Source organism: Nymphaea colorata, chromosome 4, assembly GCF_008831285.2.
Source record: "Nymphaea colorata isolate Beijing-Zhang1983 chromosome 4, ASM883128v2, whole genome shotgun sequence".
Classification (NCBI taxonomy): Eukaryota; Viridiplantae; Streptophyta; class Magnoliopsida; order Nymphaeales; family Nymphaeaceae; genus Nymphaea; species Nymphaea colorata.
This window is the reverse complement of record NC_045141.1, coordinates 10,973,109-10,990,412: the sequence shown is the minus strand read 5'-3', so window position 1 is coordinate 10,990,412 and position 17,304 is coordinate 10,973,109. Positions and strand designations below refer to the sequence as shown.

The 17,304-nt window shown below is 39.6% G+C and overlaps 1 protein-coding gene across 1 annotated transcript; it reads left to right on the top strand.

Annotated features, from left to right (window-relative positions):
- Window positions 1-3,458: 3,458 nt before the first annotated feature.
- Window positions 3,459-6,500, top strand: LOC116253163 (translation factor GUF1 homolog, chloroplastic-like). The gene is made up of 6 exons (XM_050077643.1): window positions 3,459-3,551; window positions 3,887-4,041; window positions 4,124-4,181; window positions 4,780-4,860; window positions 4,974-5,052; window positions 6,454-6,500. Exons 1-6 carry the CDS (start codon window positions 3,474-3,476, stop codon window positions 6,483-6,485), a joined length of 483 nt encoding a protein of 160 aa, XP_049933600.1. The 5' UTR covers window positions 3,459-3,473; the 3' UTR covers window positions 6,486-6,500.
- Window positions 6,501-17,304: the final 10,804 nt, after the last annotated feature.

Sequence of the window (17,304 nt, the reverse complement as noted above, 5' to 3'; positions counted from 1 at the left end):
TATTTCAAGAAATATTTTTCCAATTCCAGGTTTCCAATCCATCAAACGGCCCCTATAGTATTCGTTTCTCGATCTAATCTTCACATGAAATCAAGTATATATAAAGCATAGTTCCAAAAAGCTATTTTTTTAAAAAAAAAGTTGACCGATAAAAATGTTAAAAATAATGAAAAAACAAAAAACCCATCCTCCCCCCCCTTTTTTTGAAAAAACTCAAAATTAATTGTTTGCGTTTTTTTCATGTTTTTATTCATTTTATTTTTATTTCTTACCTTATTTTTGTTTTAATGTTTAAATCTTAAAAGTTAAGTTATTTATCCTCATTTCTATCATAATTGCAACATCATTTTTATCATTTTATCAAGTTATTTTAAATGTTTTCATATTACCTTTTCATTTATTTTATTTTTTCTAATTCTTAGGAGTTTTTTTTTTTAAATTGCTGAAATTTTTTTCGGAGATATTTTCAAAGTTTTCAGTTTTAGCAAAACATACCTAAAAAAAAACCTCCATGTTTGAAACTCATTAAGGATATTTGTGATTGTAATATAAAAAAAAGAAAATAAAAGGAAAGAGAAAAAAAGAACACCAATGGTTCCCCTCCTTAAGATCCTATGCCTACTTAGCACACTACTGTCACAACAAGCACTCGAAATAAGCCATGGCCAACTTCGCCACTATAGGTTAAACGATGGCATTTGTAGCGATGAAATTATGGGAAATAACGACGGTTTTCAACATTGCCACTAATCACAGCGAAGCTCCTGACCACAATAATCTTATTAAGTTCTAACAATAATATTTACAAGTACATCGTACACCTTTACATATGAGAATGAGTTGCCTGCACCAGTCTACCCACACAGCAGATACGCGCAAAAAAACAAAAATGTGGGGACAAGGTATTTTGGGTATTTTAAAAAGAAATGTTCGTTTTAGTCTTTTCTTTTTTTATTACCTTTTTTTTAATCTTTGCAAAAAAAATCATCTGTTTAGACCGGGGATAATATTTTCGTTATTGGACGTTCTAATGTACAAAAAAAATGTGCACCAGGGTAGTGCATGTGACCAGGCTTTGCTGTACATATTCATCCATTCAGAGAGATGACAATTAAGAAGGTAATTCGTTCTTGCTTCATGATCATTATCTTCGAGACTTCTTGTTCCCTGCTGCAAATCTCTCGCTTCCTTTTTGATGTCTCTCATTTATCTTTTGTTGCTTCTTTTTATTGTTGTCTTTGCTCCTGCTGCATCTTTATCATCAACGGTGCGATATGGAAAATTTATCACAAACATTATCTGTTAGAACAGATCTTCTCCCGCTGTTCATGGCCTGCCCTGTACCTTTTCCTTCCATTTTATTGTTAGCATTAGTGTGATTTGCAAGGACCAACCCAGAAATTTTTGCATAAGAGCGGCCAAATTAAAGTTTCTGAATTTTGATTAGGATCAAAATATTATTTTTCAAAATTTTTATATAAAACAAGTGAAATCATCTAAAATTTATATATAAATTGTTTTAGAATAATTTTTTGAGCAGAGCCCAAGCAGACCCTACCTTAGCTCTACCTTTGCATAGTTGGCAAACTTAGGGTCTGAGTCGGACTCGGATCCTAGATGACCGAGATCCAAGCCCCAAGGTCAGCAAGTTGACTCAACGATGCCATCGGGTCAGTTGTGAATTTTTATAATGTATTTTTATTTTTATGTTGTTGTGTAATCTGCTGCCTCGCCATCCAAGTTCAAAATGAACTTGTTAACAACGTTAATTATGAATGAGGTCATGAATTTTTTAAGAACACTAAATATCTTATATACATACACACACACACACACACACACACACATATATATATATATATATATCAACTACTTAATTCTCCATGAGCCTCTGAATTTTTAGAGATTGATGGTAAGAATATATTTGTAAATGGTTGGCCTACTATTCCTTTCAAGTCCTTGATAAAAGCTTTTATGGGAGAAAGAAATAAGCAAAAAATGGTTAAGAGCTTAAGAATCAAGATACATTTTTACACCTTAAAGCTATTAGAACCAAACTCAGGTGATCCCGATCACCGATCCAGCGAGTCGGCCGATTCCTTTGTTACTAACTCACTGGATCCTGACTCGTGGCCTAGTGAGAAAATGATGCGTGCTGACTCGAGCAATTCCTGAGTCAACTCGCTGAGTTTGCCCACAATGGTGCCATTATTAGACACACTTTTGCTTGTAAGATCATTTTCAAAGTGTAAGGTGCTGTAAGGAGGAGGCCAGGGCGTTTGAATGACACCCAAAAACAGGTTTCGGAGGCAGTTTTGCTTCAACAGAGAGAAAAAAAAAAAGGTCTTTAAAATGCTCCAAAACTGCCTTTTAGTGAAACCTGATTTTGCAAAAGGGAGTAAAAGACCAAACTCCCCTGAGGTTAATAAAAAAACTAGATTTTAATTGTGCGCCCAAACAAACAAGCCAAATTCTCAAAAGTCATTAAAAAACTTGGTTTTTTTAAATCCAGCTTTCCTCAAAGAAAAGGGTGTCTTCCAATTGCACCTGTAGATGTATGTAGTGGTAGTCTAAAAATGTAGTTAAAACAAGAAAAGACAAAGGTTTGTGTTATAATCTTGATCTAAGTAAAGCTTATGATCGAGTTAGTTGGACTTTCCTAGAATTAGCTATTCACCATCTTGGGTTCGACAACAAGTGGATTGACAGGATTATGAAGATTGTCAGTTCTGTGTCCAAAGCAGTATTGGTTAATGGTAGGGAAGAACCCTGGTTTCAAGTAAAAAGGGGGCTTTGACAGGGTAGGGTTACCCTCTCTCTGTATACATGTTTGTAGTGGTAGCAGAGATGATTAGTAGGAGCTTTCAGTGCTTTCTGTCCATCAAAAACTCTGTCAGTTAGAAACTAAGCTATGCATTCTCTTTTAGAAACTCTTTGGCTTTTGCTTTTGCATTTTCTATGCCTTGGAATAGTTAATGTGTTATGTGTATTTCTGATTTTTTTAATTTCTGTCCGTTTCATATTTTGTGCATAGCTCTTCGGCTGAACACTGATTTTTTACTTCGATGTTTCGATTCTATAGAAGGGGTTAATATAGTATAACACCATAATTTAATAATAGTTAACATTTCATAGTTTATAGACGTCAGATTCAATGTCTCATGAATAAATATTATGCTGTTGTGCATAGCTATTCAGTTGAGGCCTTATTTTCAGTTGTCCTTGTTTTACTTCTATAGTTCTATGATTTTATCATTTATGAATTATGATTTTTTTAAGATGAACTGAGATTTATTATGTACGTTATGTATTTTTTTTAATGTTATCTTATTAGTTTCTCATTTATTTATTTATTTTATAATTTTTAGGGTTTTTTAATTTTTAAAAATTTACTGTATTTTCCCCCTTTTTTTTCAAGATCTCTGTGTTATCAGTGGATTGCAGTATAGTTAATTATTCTTCAATAATCTTGAATGCAGGAGTACTATGCTGATGAAATTGGTGTCTTGTCACCAGATCAATTGCAGGTTGATGAACTATATGCTGGCGAGGTATAAGTCATGGTACATGGTTGATTTAGTTGTTCTTTTTCCCTTAAAGAAATTCATGGCTCTAAACGCTGTCTTAAAATAAACTAGAAAATAGATGCTTTTAAAAGAACAGAATCTAGCTTGATTATGGTTTTCACATGAAAAGATAATCATCTGAAAGCTTCTTGCTTGGTAATATACTCAAGCTCTTCGCATCATTAATCTCTTGAAGTGGAACTGGTGTTTAAGTATTTGAAGAACATTATGTGCAAGTAACTGGAAGCATCCTTTTTGTGATTTTTGAATCCAACATCCATAAATAATGCAGTTGTGCTGTCTAAAATATTCTTCTTTAGGTTGGGTACCTCGCGGCATCTATAAGATCTGTAGCAGATGCACGGGTTGGTGATACCATCACTCACTCTGCTAGAAGGGCGAAGAATTCCCTGCCTGGATATGAGGAAGCTACTCCAATGGTGTTCTGTGGCCTGTTTCCTGTTGATGCTGATCAGTAGGAGATTGTGTAATTGCTTATAACTGTTTTTCATGTGTTTTGCTTATTGTGATAATGCTTGTATGGCCATTTTGTACAGATTTCCTGAGCTGCGTGATGCATTAGAGAAGCTACAGCTTAATGATGCTGCTCTAAATGTAAGTTTATGCTTTCAGTTTTAAAATTCCTGTTGTGTGTCTTCATGATATTTCTGGAAAATGGCAGGGTATTCTTCTGGGCATGGTTGGCAAGCCCTCTCTACAAGGATAGCAGGCCTAAGCGAAGGAATAGACTTTTTTTTGTTTATTGTCGATTTTTATAAACCACAATTCAGTGAATTTCCTTGGTGACAATGACTAAAACAAACCATGAGTAGGTTGCAACTCTAGGGGTTTGTTCTCCCCAAAAAGAGAAGAAAATTCTGAACTATGTGTACAAAATGTTTTTTGTGTGCATATATTGTGTATATGTGTGGATTTTGCTGATTGGACTTGGAGAGAGGGGTTTGAAATCCTCTTTTATGGTTTTACCTCTTTTTGAAAGAGAGTTTACCCTTGGTTCTTCAAGTTAATCAGTATCTTGATTACTACTGCTCTTAAGCCTATTAGTTTAAGGTGTGTCCTCTGTAGTTTTTTTTTTTTTTTGGTGTGTGTGTGTGTGTTATGGGAGGTGTTCTGATGCTTGCTTGCCCTGTTTGTTAAATAAGCTCTTGTTTCTAAATTTCCGTATCTCACTTTTCAGTGATAGCTGTTACAGTTCGAGCCTGAGACATCAAGTGCAATGGGCTTTGGTTTCCGATGTGGATTTCTGGGTCTTTTGCACATGGAAATTGTGCAGGTTAAGTTAGATTACCTTATTTCAGTTGTATTCCTTCAGATACTTCATCAAAAGTAACATTTACATGATCTTTCTTGAAGATCACACTTTTTACTTGTTGAGATCTCCTGCAGGAAAGGCTAGAGAGGGAGTATAATCTGACATTGATAACAACAGCGCCAAGTGTGGTTTACCGAGTAAATTGTGTAAATGGTGATACTGTAATTTCTTGAACTCTGTTATTCTTACTTAGCCCAATTTTTTTTAACATTGTTCACTTTTTTGTCTTCTTGAGTGTTCCATTGCATATGTCTGGATGTATATAGTATATGCATGGTCTTGTGTTCTGCTGATATTGTTTCACTGGATCTTCCTTGTTCTCTTTGAAATCTTCTCAAAATTTCATCCACGTAGTTCAACTGAAAAAACCGAAGACTCATTCCCGTCTGATTTTGGTATCCAATTAGAATTGGAACTGGATAACAAGATAAATTCTCTTAGTTTGCAAAAAAGAAAATTTTAGTCTGATCGTGTTAGTTTGTTGGAAGCATTTAGATTGGCTGCTGATATTGTGCAAAAAACTGAACAAAAATTAGTATGAACTCAAAGGCATGGTAATGGTCCATCCATGATACCTTTTTCTTATATAGGGTTATTAATGACTGAACCTGCTCTGGGCTTGGGTGGTCCCAAAACAAACCTGAATTCAAGTTGCTTATCCTGGATCTGGACACGGTTCAACTGGGCTTACCATAGGGAAGGTCCATACCCTTCTTATGAGAATTGTGGAGATCAAACATCATCCACTTGGAATGAAGTATAAACTATTTTCGGCTTTTAAGTCAAAACTTTAGATCTTAAAATAAACTCAGGTACTTCGGGAGTATGAAATTTTATGAACAATCTCGGCCTATGTGTGCTACCTGGATATCTTATGTCTCCAAATCTGGACCATTGTCACAGATATCGCGACATCTTGAAAACCTTGGAAAAAATGAATTTCTCGCTTTTTCTATTGATTTTTTTGCTTTCTTCACTTCTTTATTACTTTTTCATTTTTTATAGGACTTTTTATTTTTTAAAAATTTGTGGAGATTTTTCCTGAAACTTTTTCGAAAAAAACATCACCAAAAAATACCTGAGAAAAACCTTGCTGATATTTTCTCGAGAATGATGTTTGTGACAATGGTCTGGACACTGATCGGCTTCATGCAGGCTAAAACCTACGATCTGAAATTCTGATTATAAGAAAATGTTGTTAGAAGTCTTATAGAAGTAATTATGGTTATAATCCTGTTATGTACCAGAAACAATAATTCTTACTGGAAAAAATGCAAAAACTACAAAGATGCAATTTGAATGTTCATCTATATCTCTTGCATCCTGATTAAAATGAGCACAAGTTATATTACTCCTGAGTTCGAATTTGTATTGTCATGCAGACAGGCAGAAGGGTTTTCATCATATCAACCACTCGGTAGTCGGTACTTCATGTATAGACAGAATTGTTAAATGTTTATTATTTAGTTTGGTCTCTCATTGTAATGAAGTTCTTGATTATCATCTGGAATTTTCCTCAATTCTTTTTATTCACCATTTGATTACCTGGAGTAGGTTCAATGTTCCAATCCATCTACCCTTCCTGAGCCTGGACTGAGGAGATCTATAGAAGAGCCATTTGTCAAGGTTGCACTCAGAACTCCATGACATAAGATCTAAGATTTGCAGTTTATTGTCTTTCAAAGCTGCCTTTTGAAAACTTTATTAAAACTGGTAGGTTAGATTGCCGCAAGCCGGTAAATCAAGAAATCCCATTTCATCTATCATGTTGGCTGATGACTTCTTGTTTTTTTCAGCTTATCATTGGCCTTCCATTCGTAAATTTGAAGAGCTGCTTTGGGAGATCGAAGCTAATTCAGGGTTGGTAGTTAACCCCAAAAAAAGCCAAGTGGTGGGGTTTAATGTCAGTAGATCAGAGATTCGACAAGTGGTAAATGAGTTAGGGTAGGTAGTTGGATCTATGCTGTTCAAGTACTTAGGTTTGCCACTTCAAGTGGAGAAGCTTTCCACTAACTAGTGTCATGCGTTGCTGATTAAGATGGAAAGCAAACTAGCTGCTTGGAAGCAAAAAATCTTATCTTATTATGGTCGATTGTGCCTTGTCAAAATCTTCTTGTCTGCGATCCCAACTACTGGAGTGGGGTTTTCTATAACCTAGTAGCACTATCAAACAGATTGAATGCTTATGTTCCAAATTTCTGTGGGGTGATGATGTTCAGAAGAGACGCTTCCATCTAATCTCGTGGTCCAAAGCTTGACTTCTGAAATCTGAAGGTGGCATGGGCGTTAGATGCCATAGGGAAGTCAATTATGTGGTCTTAGCATTCATGGCTGTTCGAGAGCTTTCTGCAGATTCAGCATGGGTACTTATGTTACAGGTAAGTATATTCATAACTCAAGTTATGGGACATTAAACAATAGCACTGTGTCTCTAATTGTTGGGATTATATGTTTAGAGCAAAGAAACTCATTAGGGACGACGTTAGCTGGAAAGTCAAGAGTGGAACAATAATTAAGTTTTGGAAAGACCAATGGTTGGAATGACTACTTAATAGAAGTCCTCATTTACTTGGGGTGAACATGCAAGTGGCTCAGCCTAATGTTACAATCTACCAAATGGTGACTTCAATCATACAATCAAGTGGAAGCTCTAATACAGTGTATGTTGCCTGGCACACGCTTTCCTTCCCCTGAATCTTTGGTTGAAGAAGATGCGGATGAGATTGTTTGGAAAGGGCAAGGAAAGGTCGTTACTTCTAGGCATGAAATCTGGCAATATCTATGCTCTAATGTCAGGTTGAACGTTGGAGGAAGACTATTTAGGTCGGGTTTGGGCCTACTAGAGCATCCTGGTCGCTATACCTAGCATGCAAAGAGAAGTTGTTGACCGATGATAATCTGCAGAGGAGAGGAATTACTTTGGCATCCATGTTCTCCCTCTGTCAAGAGGCAGGGAATCAGTCACCCATTTGATTACTGGTTGCAAAGTGGTGAAGAGAAGAGTGTGTGGAAGGTTTTGGCTTCCCGATGTGGCTCTTGGCTTCTCCCTAGAGGATCCACTAAAGAAGACTTCAAGCCTTGGGTGAAGAAGAGAAAAAGTTACAAGCTTTTACATAAATGCAGATATAATTGTCTTCCACATTTTAGTTTGGTGTATGTGGTGACTGAGAAACCAGTTGAGGCATGGCACCCAAAAAATTAGAGGATCGATTGCAAAATTGGTATGGGAACGGTGCGTGGAGTTCCTTTTTAGCATGGAGGCAGATGATCACTCTATGAAATGTCTGAGAATGTGGTATCTTACATGAATATGGATAAAAGGTTGGAGACAAAAGAGGGACAGCCGGGCGATAATTCAGATTGTCACGTGGTAAAGGAACAACACTATGGGGTTAGTTGCTATTGTTAAATTGAGAAATGGCTCCATTCCTCTTGTAGTAGTAAAGTGGTCCAAGCCCTCAGCCTCTATGGGTGAAACTTGGCCGCTGAATTTTCATCTAGAGGTGGTCACTCAAGAGCATAAGCCGATTGTTCTTGATGCCAACAAGCGATGGCTGCAATGGATCAACAGAGTTGCAAGAAGAAACCCTAGGTTGATTGATAAATACAACATGATTTGACATAATCTTGAATCTTTACAGATTGACAACATGTTCCCAGCTAGTGCCACAGTTGGTCCATTTTTCTTGGTAGATGAAGGTAACCACTTTCAAAAGTGGAAGGACCTCCCAACAGATTGGGATGTTGTTGAAGTTGCAAATGTTTAATGAGTCTCCATCCCCTTCTTCGGATCCTATAATTTTTTGCTGTAAATATATCATTTCTTATCAATAAAGGTTGAGGGCCTAACCCTCTGCAGGTGTTTTTGGGTATATCTTCTTCTCTATGAAACTTCTATTTAAGGGAAGTGAAAATTTTAAAGGATGAGATATTGAAAATAAATATCCACAAATAATGCTTAAATCTTCTTTTCCATCTGTGAGATTCTGAGTAGCTGATGATCATGCATCAAATATTGTGCTTTTTGACTTGACAAGTCCACCTAAAAGGTGTAGCAATGTACATATTTTTATTAAACTGCATATGTAATTGATTTGTCGTTTTAATCTTATTTAAGACGTGAGCATGCAGATCTACAACATTTAAGGCGCATGACGCCAAATGTGAGTATTGCCGGTGAGAGGTAGCCGGTTGGAAAAGGGGTAAGGGAGATGCCGATGGTGGACGTGGTCGCTAATGCATCACGCATGCAGAAAAAAGTCACCCAAATTTAAAAACTCATGCTCTAATCTCGTTTCTCTCTCTCTCAAACTTGGGTCTCTCTCTCTCTCAGGCCTGACTCGCTCAAGTTTGATGAGGGAACCTAGTCTCTCTCTCTCTCTCTCTCTCTCTCATGGAGTGTCGAGCTTGAGGAGTCCTGCCATTGGCCACAACATGCAAACGATTCTCTGTGGCATTTTCCTGAGCGTGCTAGCAGGATGTGAGAGAACCATGGTTCGCTGCTGCCATCAACTGCGTGGTAGTGAATCTGATGCTGCTTGATTCATGAGGCGAATGTCTTCCATTTTCACATCCTTCTTTGGCTGTGCATGAGCCCAAATGTTGCAGAACTAGCTCCAAATGGAGATGGTTGGCGTGTCCACTTGAGGGTTGGCTCTATTGTGGGAACTGACTCAAATCCATTTTCATTGGCCCAATCAGCTTCAATAGTTTCCTGCACATTCCTGGCGAGCAGACAATCGTTTTGCACACTTTTTCACCAAAAACGGCGAACGAATGCTTGAGGAATCCATCTCCAAAGTTTTGGCCTGAAGAAAATGAAATCCGACGAAAACTCTAGGAAAGCCAGCTTTTCTGGTGATCTCAATTGTCCGACAACCGGTTTCCCCCCCTAAGTGTCCCCCATCACCAGAATAGCGTGTCCCGCATCACTCACAGGGCGTGTCCTACCTTTTCTCCACCGCTATAGCCTGTGGCCTTTATTATTTTGCCTTTAGCTGCCTTGCAAGCCATCGCTATAGCGGCCACTACAACTTGTGCTCCACACACCTACCTTTGGAGTCCATCCTTAGCTGCCCAGTCCTCCTTCAGTGCCTTGCCCTCACGTTGCGCTAAGTTGTGACTCACCAGCTTGCAGGGCTATGCTTAGCTTAGGCTTTAAGTTGGAACGAACACAGCTGCCCTTAGTAGTGGGTGGACACACACATGTACTTGGCATCATGGCCACCCTCCCACCTCCTCCGCCATTGCGACCACTACACAGGGCTTGGGCTGTGGTCTTAGACATTGTGGTATCTGGCTAGGTAACCCCCTCCCCCTTAATCGCTTGCTTTGCCGTACTACTGCCAATTTTCTTTGCTGGCCTAAAGGAGCCCATCAGGCATTGTCATTGTCATTCAGTTGGTAGTTTACCATCTTCAATTGTGTTTTCATTGGCTCGCTTTAGCTAGTAGATGCTTGGGGCCTCTTCTAGGCATTCCTCCCACCTTACTTGCCCCATCCTTTTTCTTCTTTGTGAGTTGGGGGTTCACGTTCGATCGCCTCAGGATACCCCGACCCGATGCTACTAGTCGCTCTATGTGCTCTTGGCGACATCTGGTCATTTGTGCCCTCATAGTCGATTGCTCACCTGTTGGATGATTCACCACCCTGTGCGTCGACGGACCCACCTTCTTCGGTCTCCCCCACTTATTTGTGTGCCGCCATGCTTCTATTGACTGAGGGTCGCTCCCTTGAGGACATTGTTGTTGCTCACTCTTCTTCAACTGCGGGTTTGGTTGCTTTGGCCTCTATCGATACATCACCCCCAGTGAGCTCATCTCTCTCTGTTGCTTTTACCTTGCTCTTTACCCTTGTTACCTGCCTCCCTTTGTCCCCTCTACCTCCTTTGGCCACCTGTTCCGATCTTCTTCCGTTTCCCATGACAATATTGTTGCTACCTACTTACCTTCCCTGCTTGCACTGCTACCTACACTCAGTTGTTCTATCCTTATACCCCCAACCTGCTTGCTCCCCCTCCCTGCTTGCCCTGCCCTCCTCCACATCCCCCCGCTCTGCATTCTGATTTTGTGGACTCCTACCTCTCAATCCTCCCCTCCCTCTCCTATTTGGTTTCTTGGTTCCACCACTGGACCATCAGTTTGTCCCCTTTCGCCCGGTTGGTTGCCACCTGTTTCTCTCTTGTTAGATAATGAGTTGGGCATTCCCCTTCCCGGCGTACTTGCCTCTCCTAGGGTCTCACTTCTATAGAATCAGTTCAATTTCTTGCATTATTCATTTGTTTTCGCTGTTGCACCAGCCTCCCACTCCAGCGTTGTCAGGTTGCAGCAAGAATTGCGAAGGATCGGGGCTTCCAAGGCCTCCATCCTCCCTCCCGGTGCTGCTAGGACGGCCAGGCGTGCGTCGCTTCACATGGTTTCCCCATAAGGGTTACTTGTTGGAATGTGCGTAGCCTTAGTGCCCGTTATCGGCGTAGATACATCTCTTCTTGGGTCTGTCAGCATGGGCTTTTCTTGCTTATCGTGGTGGAGACTAAGCTGTCTATGGTCTCTCAAGTCTGCGTTTGTACCGTATTGCATCAACCGTCCTTTGGGTACCTTCCGGCTAATGGTGCTATTGACGGCATTTTGCTAACATGGTCCCTGCCTCTTACGGGGGTAGTTGTGCATGTTGGTAAGTACTCTATCTCGACCATCCTCAATAGTCTCTGGCTTAATGGCCCGGTCTTAGTAATTGTGGTTTGTGACCCTTGTGTTGGGGCCTTGCATGAATAGTTGTAGGCTGATCTTCATCTTGCTCGTGAGCTTGCTTCTTCACCATGGCTTTTGGTAGAGGACTTCAATTGTCTGCTTAGCCTTGCTAACTCCTCCTCCTCTATCACTTTTGGTCCGTTTATATTTGTCTTCGTACGTTTGTCGATGAGTTCGGCCTTTTCAATGTGCCTCTGAATAGTGAGATGTTTACTTGGTCCAACAATAAAAATCCTCCTCTTCTCCGAAGGCTGGACCGTGTCTTCCTCTCACCCGAGCTGTTCTCTGCTTTTCCATTGACATTCTTGGTTCCCGGACTAAGGCACTTATTTGATCATGCTCCGCTACTCCTTTCATTTCTTTGGGGTAGAGCTGGAACCAGGTGCACCTGATTCTGCTTTGAGTTTTGGTGGCTCCGCGACGAGTCTTTTGTGTCTGGCATCCCTATGTGGTGGGCTCACACCATTAGTGGTAGGTGGGCTGCTTTTAGGCTCCCACTTAAGCTGCATTGCATTAGGAGGGAGGTTAATCCTTGGAAAATGCATTTTATAGAGTGACAAGTTTTCTAAGGTGATTGCTTCTGATGAGGACCCTCCAGTCATCTGACAATTTTTCTGCAAATAAGTCTTCTTGCCTCTTATGTCTTCAGTGGCCTGTTCAGGAGTGGCGGATTAGGGAGTCCATTCATAGGCAGCAACGTTCAACGTTGGGTTGGTTTTTGTACGGAGATCAAAATTCTAAGTTCTTCCACTTCGCCACCTCTCAAAGGTGTCGTTCGACATTACTCCAGGCCATGGTTATTGGGCACAAAGTATTTATTGGGGATGACATTCTCTCAGCTTTGACAACTCATTTCCGTGATTTCTACTCTAAGCCTCTTTACTTCCGGGCCCTGCTGCTCGACATTCATCTCTTCTCTCTCTCCGTCTTACACACGATCACCCTAGAGTGGCCCTTCCTACACCAAGAAATTAAGAATGTTGTCTGGCCCTTGGCTCTGATAGGGTGCCCGACATTGATGGTTTGAATTTTTTCGCACCTTTTGGGAGGCTTGTAGCGTTGATGTCTTTGTGTTTCATGACGAATTTGCCCCCAACTTTGTCTTTCTTAAGGAATTTAATCAGACCATTGGCGTTTTGGTACCTAAGCATCCTAACGCTACAAATGTTAACCACTTCCACTCAATCTCCATCTTAGACACACCCTACAAGATTATCGCTAAGTTGCTTTTCATGCGGCTTGTGCCAGTTATGCCTTGCAGGTTGCGTTTATTAAGGGTCATCGTTTGCATGATGCTATTGCTTTAGCCAATGAAGTTGTTCACTCCTTCCACTGTCTGTGTCTTCTCTCTTTCATTCTTAAGTTGGACATTTCTAATGCCTTTGATTTGGTTAGTTGGGAGTTTTTATCTGACCTCTTCACCCGCCTTGCTTTTAGTCCATTGTTTCAGTAGTAGATCCTTTCGCTTGTCACTAGGGTCTAGCTTGCAGTATCCTTCGATGGGATGTGTGGTGAATTCTTCAATCTCAGTCGCGGCCTTTGTCAGGATTGTTCATTATCGCCATTGCTTTTCAACTTAGTTGTCGAGTGCCTTTCTGCATTAATTTGTCAATCTGCGGTTGTTGGCTTCTTGACTCTACATTCACTCTCCCACTTACAGGCCTTCTCCACCCTCCAGTATGCTGATGACTTTCTCTTGTACTACTTCTCACAATATATTGTGAGAACTTTGCTCATCCTTTGAGTTTTTGAGCTCATCTTGGGTTTTTCTATTAATTCTTCAAATGTCACATTTCTCTCATTCACGCAGATTCGACCACGATACTTTTTGCAGAAGCAGCTGGCTTGCCCATGGGCTACTTCGGTCTTCAGATTACGTTATCACCTCATGCACCCTCATTTTGGGATGAAATAGAGTAGAAGCTTGTGGATCACCTCCAATGTTGGCAAGAAAAATTTCTTTCCTTCTCAGGTCTATTACCTTTACTAAGCATTGTCTTGCGTTTGTCATCCTCCATGTTCTAGCGATCTTTCGACCTCCTGTGGGTGTCCTGAGAAAGTTTAATAAGATCATTCGTAGCTTCCTCTGGGATGGTGATCGGCCCTTAGATTGTCTTGCTCGTTGGGGCATGGTTGCCCTTCCGCATCATCTTGGGGGTGCTAGAGTTAACAACCTTAGTTGGGCATGTGAGTCTACATTGTGTTCTTGGTGGTGGTGTCTGACAACTGAACATTCCCTCATCACTCTTTTAATTTATTCCAAATATGACATGTCATCCTCTAGTGATTGAGATATTTCCATATCCCACACCTCTCCCTCCCACTTTTTTTGTGGCCTGTTTTCTAGCCTTCCCCTTTTCCTCCGCCTTGCGGACCTCCCATCGAGTCTTCCCTCCATCCTGGCTTCTTTCGTCTTCCCGTAGATTCACTTTTTCATCTTGCTACTTAGCTTCTTTTGGTCTTTCCGCTGCGTCGCTCTCACCCCAGTCCCTTTGTTCACCTGGCCCTTATCCTCATGCCATTGATTTTGCATGGGTTTTTCTTGCTAACCACATCAATACATTTGACCACCTACAACACCTTAGCATTAGTTTAGCTAACCAGTGTCCCTTTTGTCTCGCTACGGTTGAGTCTTGATTTCATGTTTTTACCTCATGTCCTTTCTTATAAGTGTTTTTGCCTCTGATGGTTTCCTTCGTTTGTAGCCTTCCAAACCAGCCCTTTATTCACCTTTTATTTCTCTATTCTTTCCCCCAACCTGCCCTTTTCTTGGGGTTGTGTCTGGAGGCTGTGGCTCGTATCTTTTTTGTGGTGCATTTGGGAGGATTGCAACAACATGGTCTTCAAGCGCACCTTCCCATTGCTATTTAGCTATGACACCATCTTTTATGTGTTGCTGTTGGGTCACTTTGCTGTCTATCTACTTTTTCTCACTTCTCTTATTTTGTTTTATTATGTTGCTGTCTTATATATTTATTCTTATATTTTGTTTTTGTATGGGACTTTTTGTCCCCAAATTTTGTTATAAATTCCGGTTTTATTAGTTCTTTCTCTCTCTATCTCTCTCTCCTTTCTCTTATGGATCAGTTTCTCGGCTTGGGATGCCCTAGCTTTTGTGTTTTTCTGTTTTCTGGATGGATTTGGGGTCACAGACCAGTGATGGGATATTTTTATGCTGATTTCCTTCATCGGAGGTGTGATCGAGGAGGCACAAAGTTAAGAAAACTGACTCCAGCATTTCTGCAGCGGGAGAATCTCTCTGGTGGTTAAATTTGGTGGATGGTCCCAACATTTATGGTAGGCCAGCAAGGGAAATGGCTAGGCTGATCTCTCTCTTTCTACGATCATCCATCTTGCTCCCACTCTCAATAAGATAGAGTAATTTAAAGCTCTTGAGGTAAATACCATTCCAAATCAGAAGTATCAGAAAAGCTTCACTTAGACACGTTGTTGTTGCTTTGACATCTCTCTATTTCTGTTGGTAAATCAGAACCGATTTACTCTTCGCAAGTATGCATTCTCTATAAGCATGGAAAATACTGAGGTTCATTGGAGATATTCCTGGTGCCACCTTGAAATACTAACTGCCTTACTTGATGGGATGGCCTTTTCTCCATGAACCAATGAAACGTATTGCTGCTTTTACTCTGGTTTTCCACAACAGCAGTTTCTATTCACAAACTGCTCCATTTGTATTAGGTACTCTCATTGTTCCTGGCATACCGATTTGTGAATCAGCGACATGGATGCTAGAAGTTACGTCAGTTGCTGCTGAAATTCGTCTTCAAATGGATTTTCTTGAATATTACAGATCATCGTCTCTGTGCCCGTAACTCAAACTTGTATATAATACATGCTAAAGCTCAATACAGAGATGCGCTGTTGATGTTGATTTTACTGAAGTTCATGACTATTTGCTCTACAAGCGTACTAGTGCTCTAGTGAAAAAACTAAATGTTCCTTCGAGGGGTCAAAAGATCTATACTTCCCAGGGCAGTACTCGCAGTCAAGCACTGGACAGTTTAAGACATGCTTGTGGAAGTTATGGTTGACATATTTAGCACATTTTTATGCAAAAATAGCAGTTTCAATTTAGCACTTTCTCCCAGGGTTCCTCTACTAGCTCTGCATGTTATTATCTCAAAAACTACAAGGTACAATTTTTAATTTTGTCCTATTCGTGTTGTGAATTTTCTGTTGCATACTTTCATTTGTTATAGGGGACAATGCAATTTCTTTCTTTTTATGTTTTTCATGGTATTGGGATTTATATATCGTGTTGCTCGTGATTGCTAAGTTTTGGTTGGTTCTTGGCATCATCATGGGAACTAAAAAGCTACAAAATTTTGTGTAACCATATTATGGTTCGTAATCCTTCAATTATCTACAAAAGTCTTTTATGTGCTGATTATTTACTTGTTACAGGCATTGCTTTTTCTGCATCTCGTATGCAAATCTTTTTTCTCTTCTATTTATGACGGCTATAACTTCCATTTATAATTGGACTTTGTACTAACATTTTTTTTCAAGAAAATGTTACGTGCAAGGGTAATTTTTGAAAGAGAAATTAACTCTTAACCTGTGATCATTATGATGTAAGAGCTTAGATAAAGTTCAAGTGTAACATCCTTTTTATGGGTAAATACTTGAGAAACTTGCTAGGAGTAGCATGAATCGATCTTTACCTCATCAAATTACCACCACCTCTCAATTGTTGAAAAGTCGTTGACAGTTAATGAGTTAGATTTTCTTCTCACCAATAATCAGCCTCTACTTCATGAACTTTTCATCGTTGCCATTCGCCAAATGTGTATTGATAAGGGGGTTCTTAGATTTTTCATAATTAACTGTTCATTATTAATTATGGAGTGTATTGATAGATTTATCAAAAGCGTTTCAAGTATCCATCCATTTTTCTCAGTTAGATATAAATTCAGTGCATCACTCAAGTTACTTTCCATGGTCATGAGCTGATAGTAGCTTTATGAGTCTGAGCTTAACTACGACAGATAGTATCTTATTTTTGCTGACAATTACTCTTTCATGACTTTCCTAGGCTCTTCCGGTCCCTTGCTACTGCATTTTGGCCATATTGTGCGAATCTGCACAAACGGGTAGCAATGCTGGTGTTTTGTCTAGAAATTCACAAAAATCAATATTTGAAGTGGTAGAAGTCTAAAATAATAGGTATCTTCTTTCTTGGACGAATTGTGTGTACTTCCATTTGTGAAATCATTGTTTAATCTTTTTTAAAATATCTGAAATTGGCATGCTTGCAGTATGATGTGATTGACAATATATGTGGAGTGTGTTGCTTTGGAGGAGCTATATCTGAAACATAAAAGCAATGCTGGTGTTCATCTGTCCTCCTGAGTATTGATACCGATTCTATGGTATGGAAGGGGTCTGAATCGGCTATCATATGTTCATTCAGAGTCCAAACTTTTTCTATCACAGACCAGTATATAGTTTATTACTTTATAGTGTTGTATGATCTTTTCCTTTTTCAATGGTAATCGCTAATGGTGATTTAAATGTATACTTTGTAATTGTATATATATAATCACCATGATGTTCAGGGTGTGCTAAGTTTTTGTTAAGCTACCATCAACTTCATTTCAGTTTTTTTTTTCTTTTATTTTTTTATTTTTTATCT

Bases quoted from the DNA above. Each gene is read 5' to 3' on its own strand.
- LOC116253163 (XM_050077643.1), top strand. From the start codon at position 3,474: ATGCAGGAGTACTATGCTGATGAAATTGGTGTCTTGTCACCAGATCAA. The intron at 4,042-4,123 runs GTAGGAGATTGT...CATTTTGTACAG, and splicing joins TTTCCTGTTGATGCTGATCA to ATTTCCTGAGCTGCGTGATG. The intron at 5,053-6,453 runs GTGATACTGTAA...TACCTGGAGTAG, and splicing joins CCGAGTAAATTGTGTAAATG to GTTCAATGTTCCAATCCATC.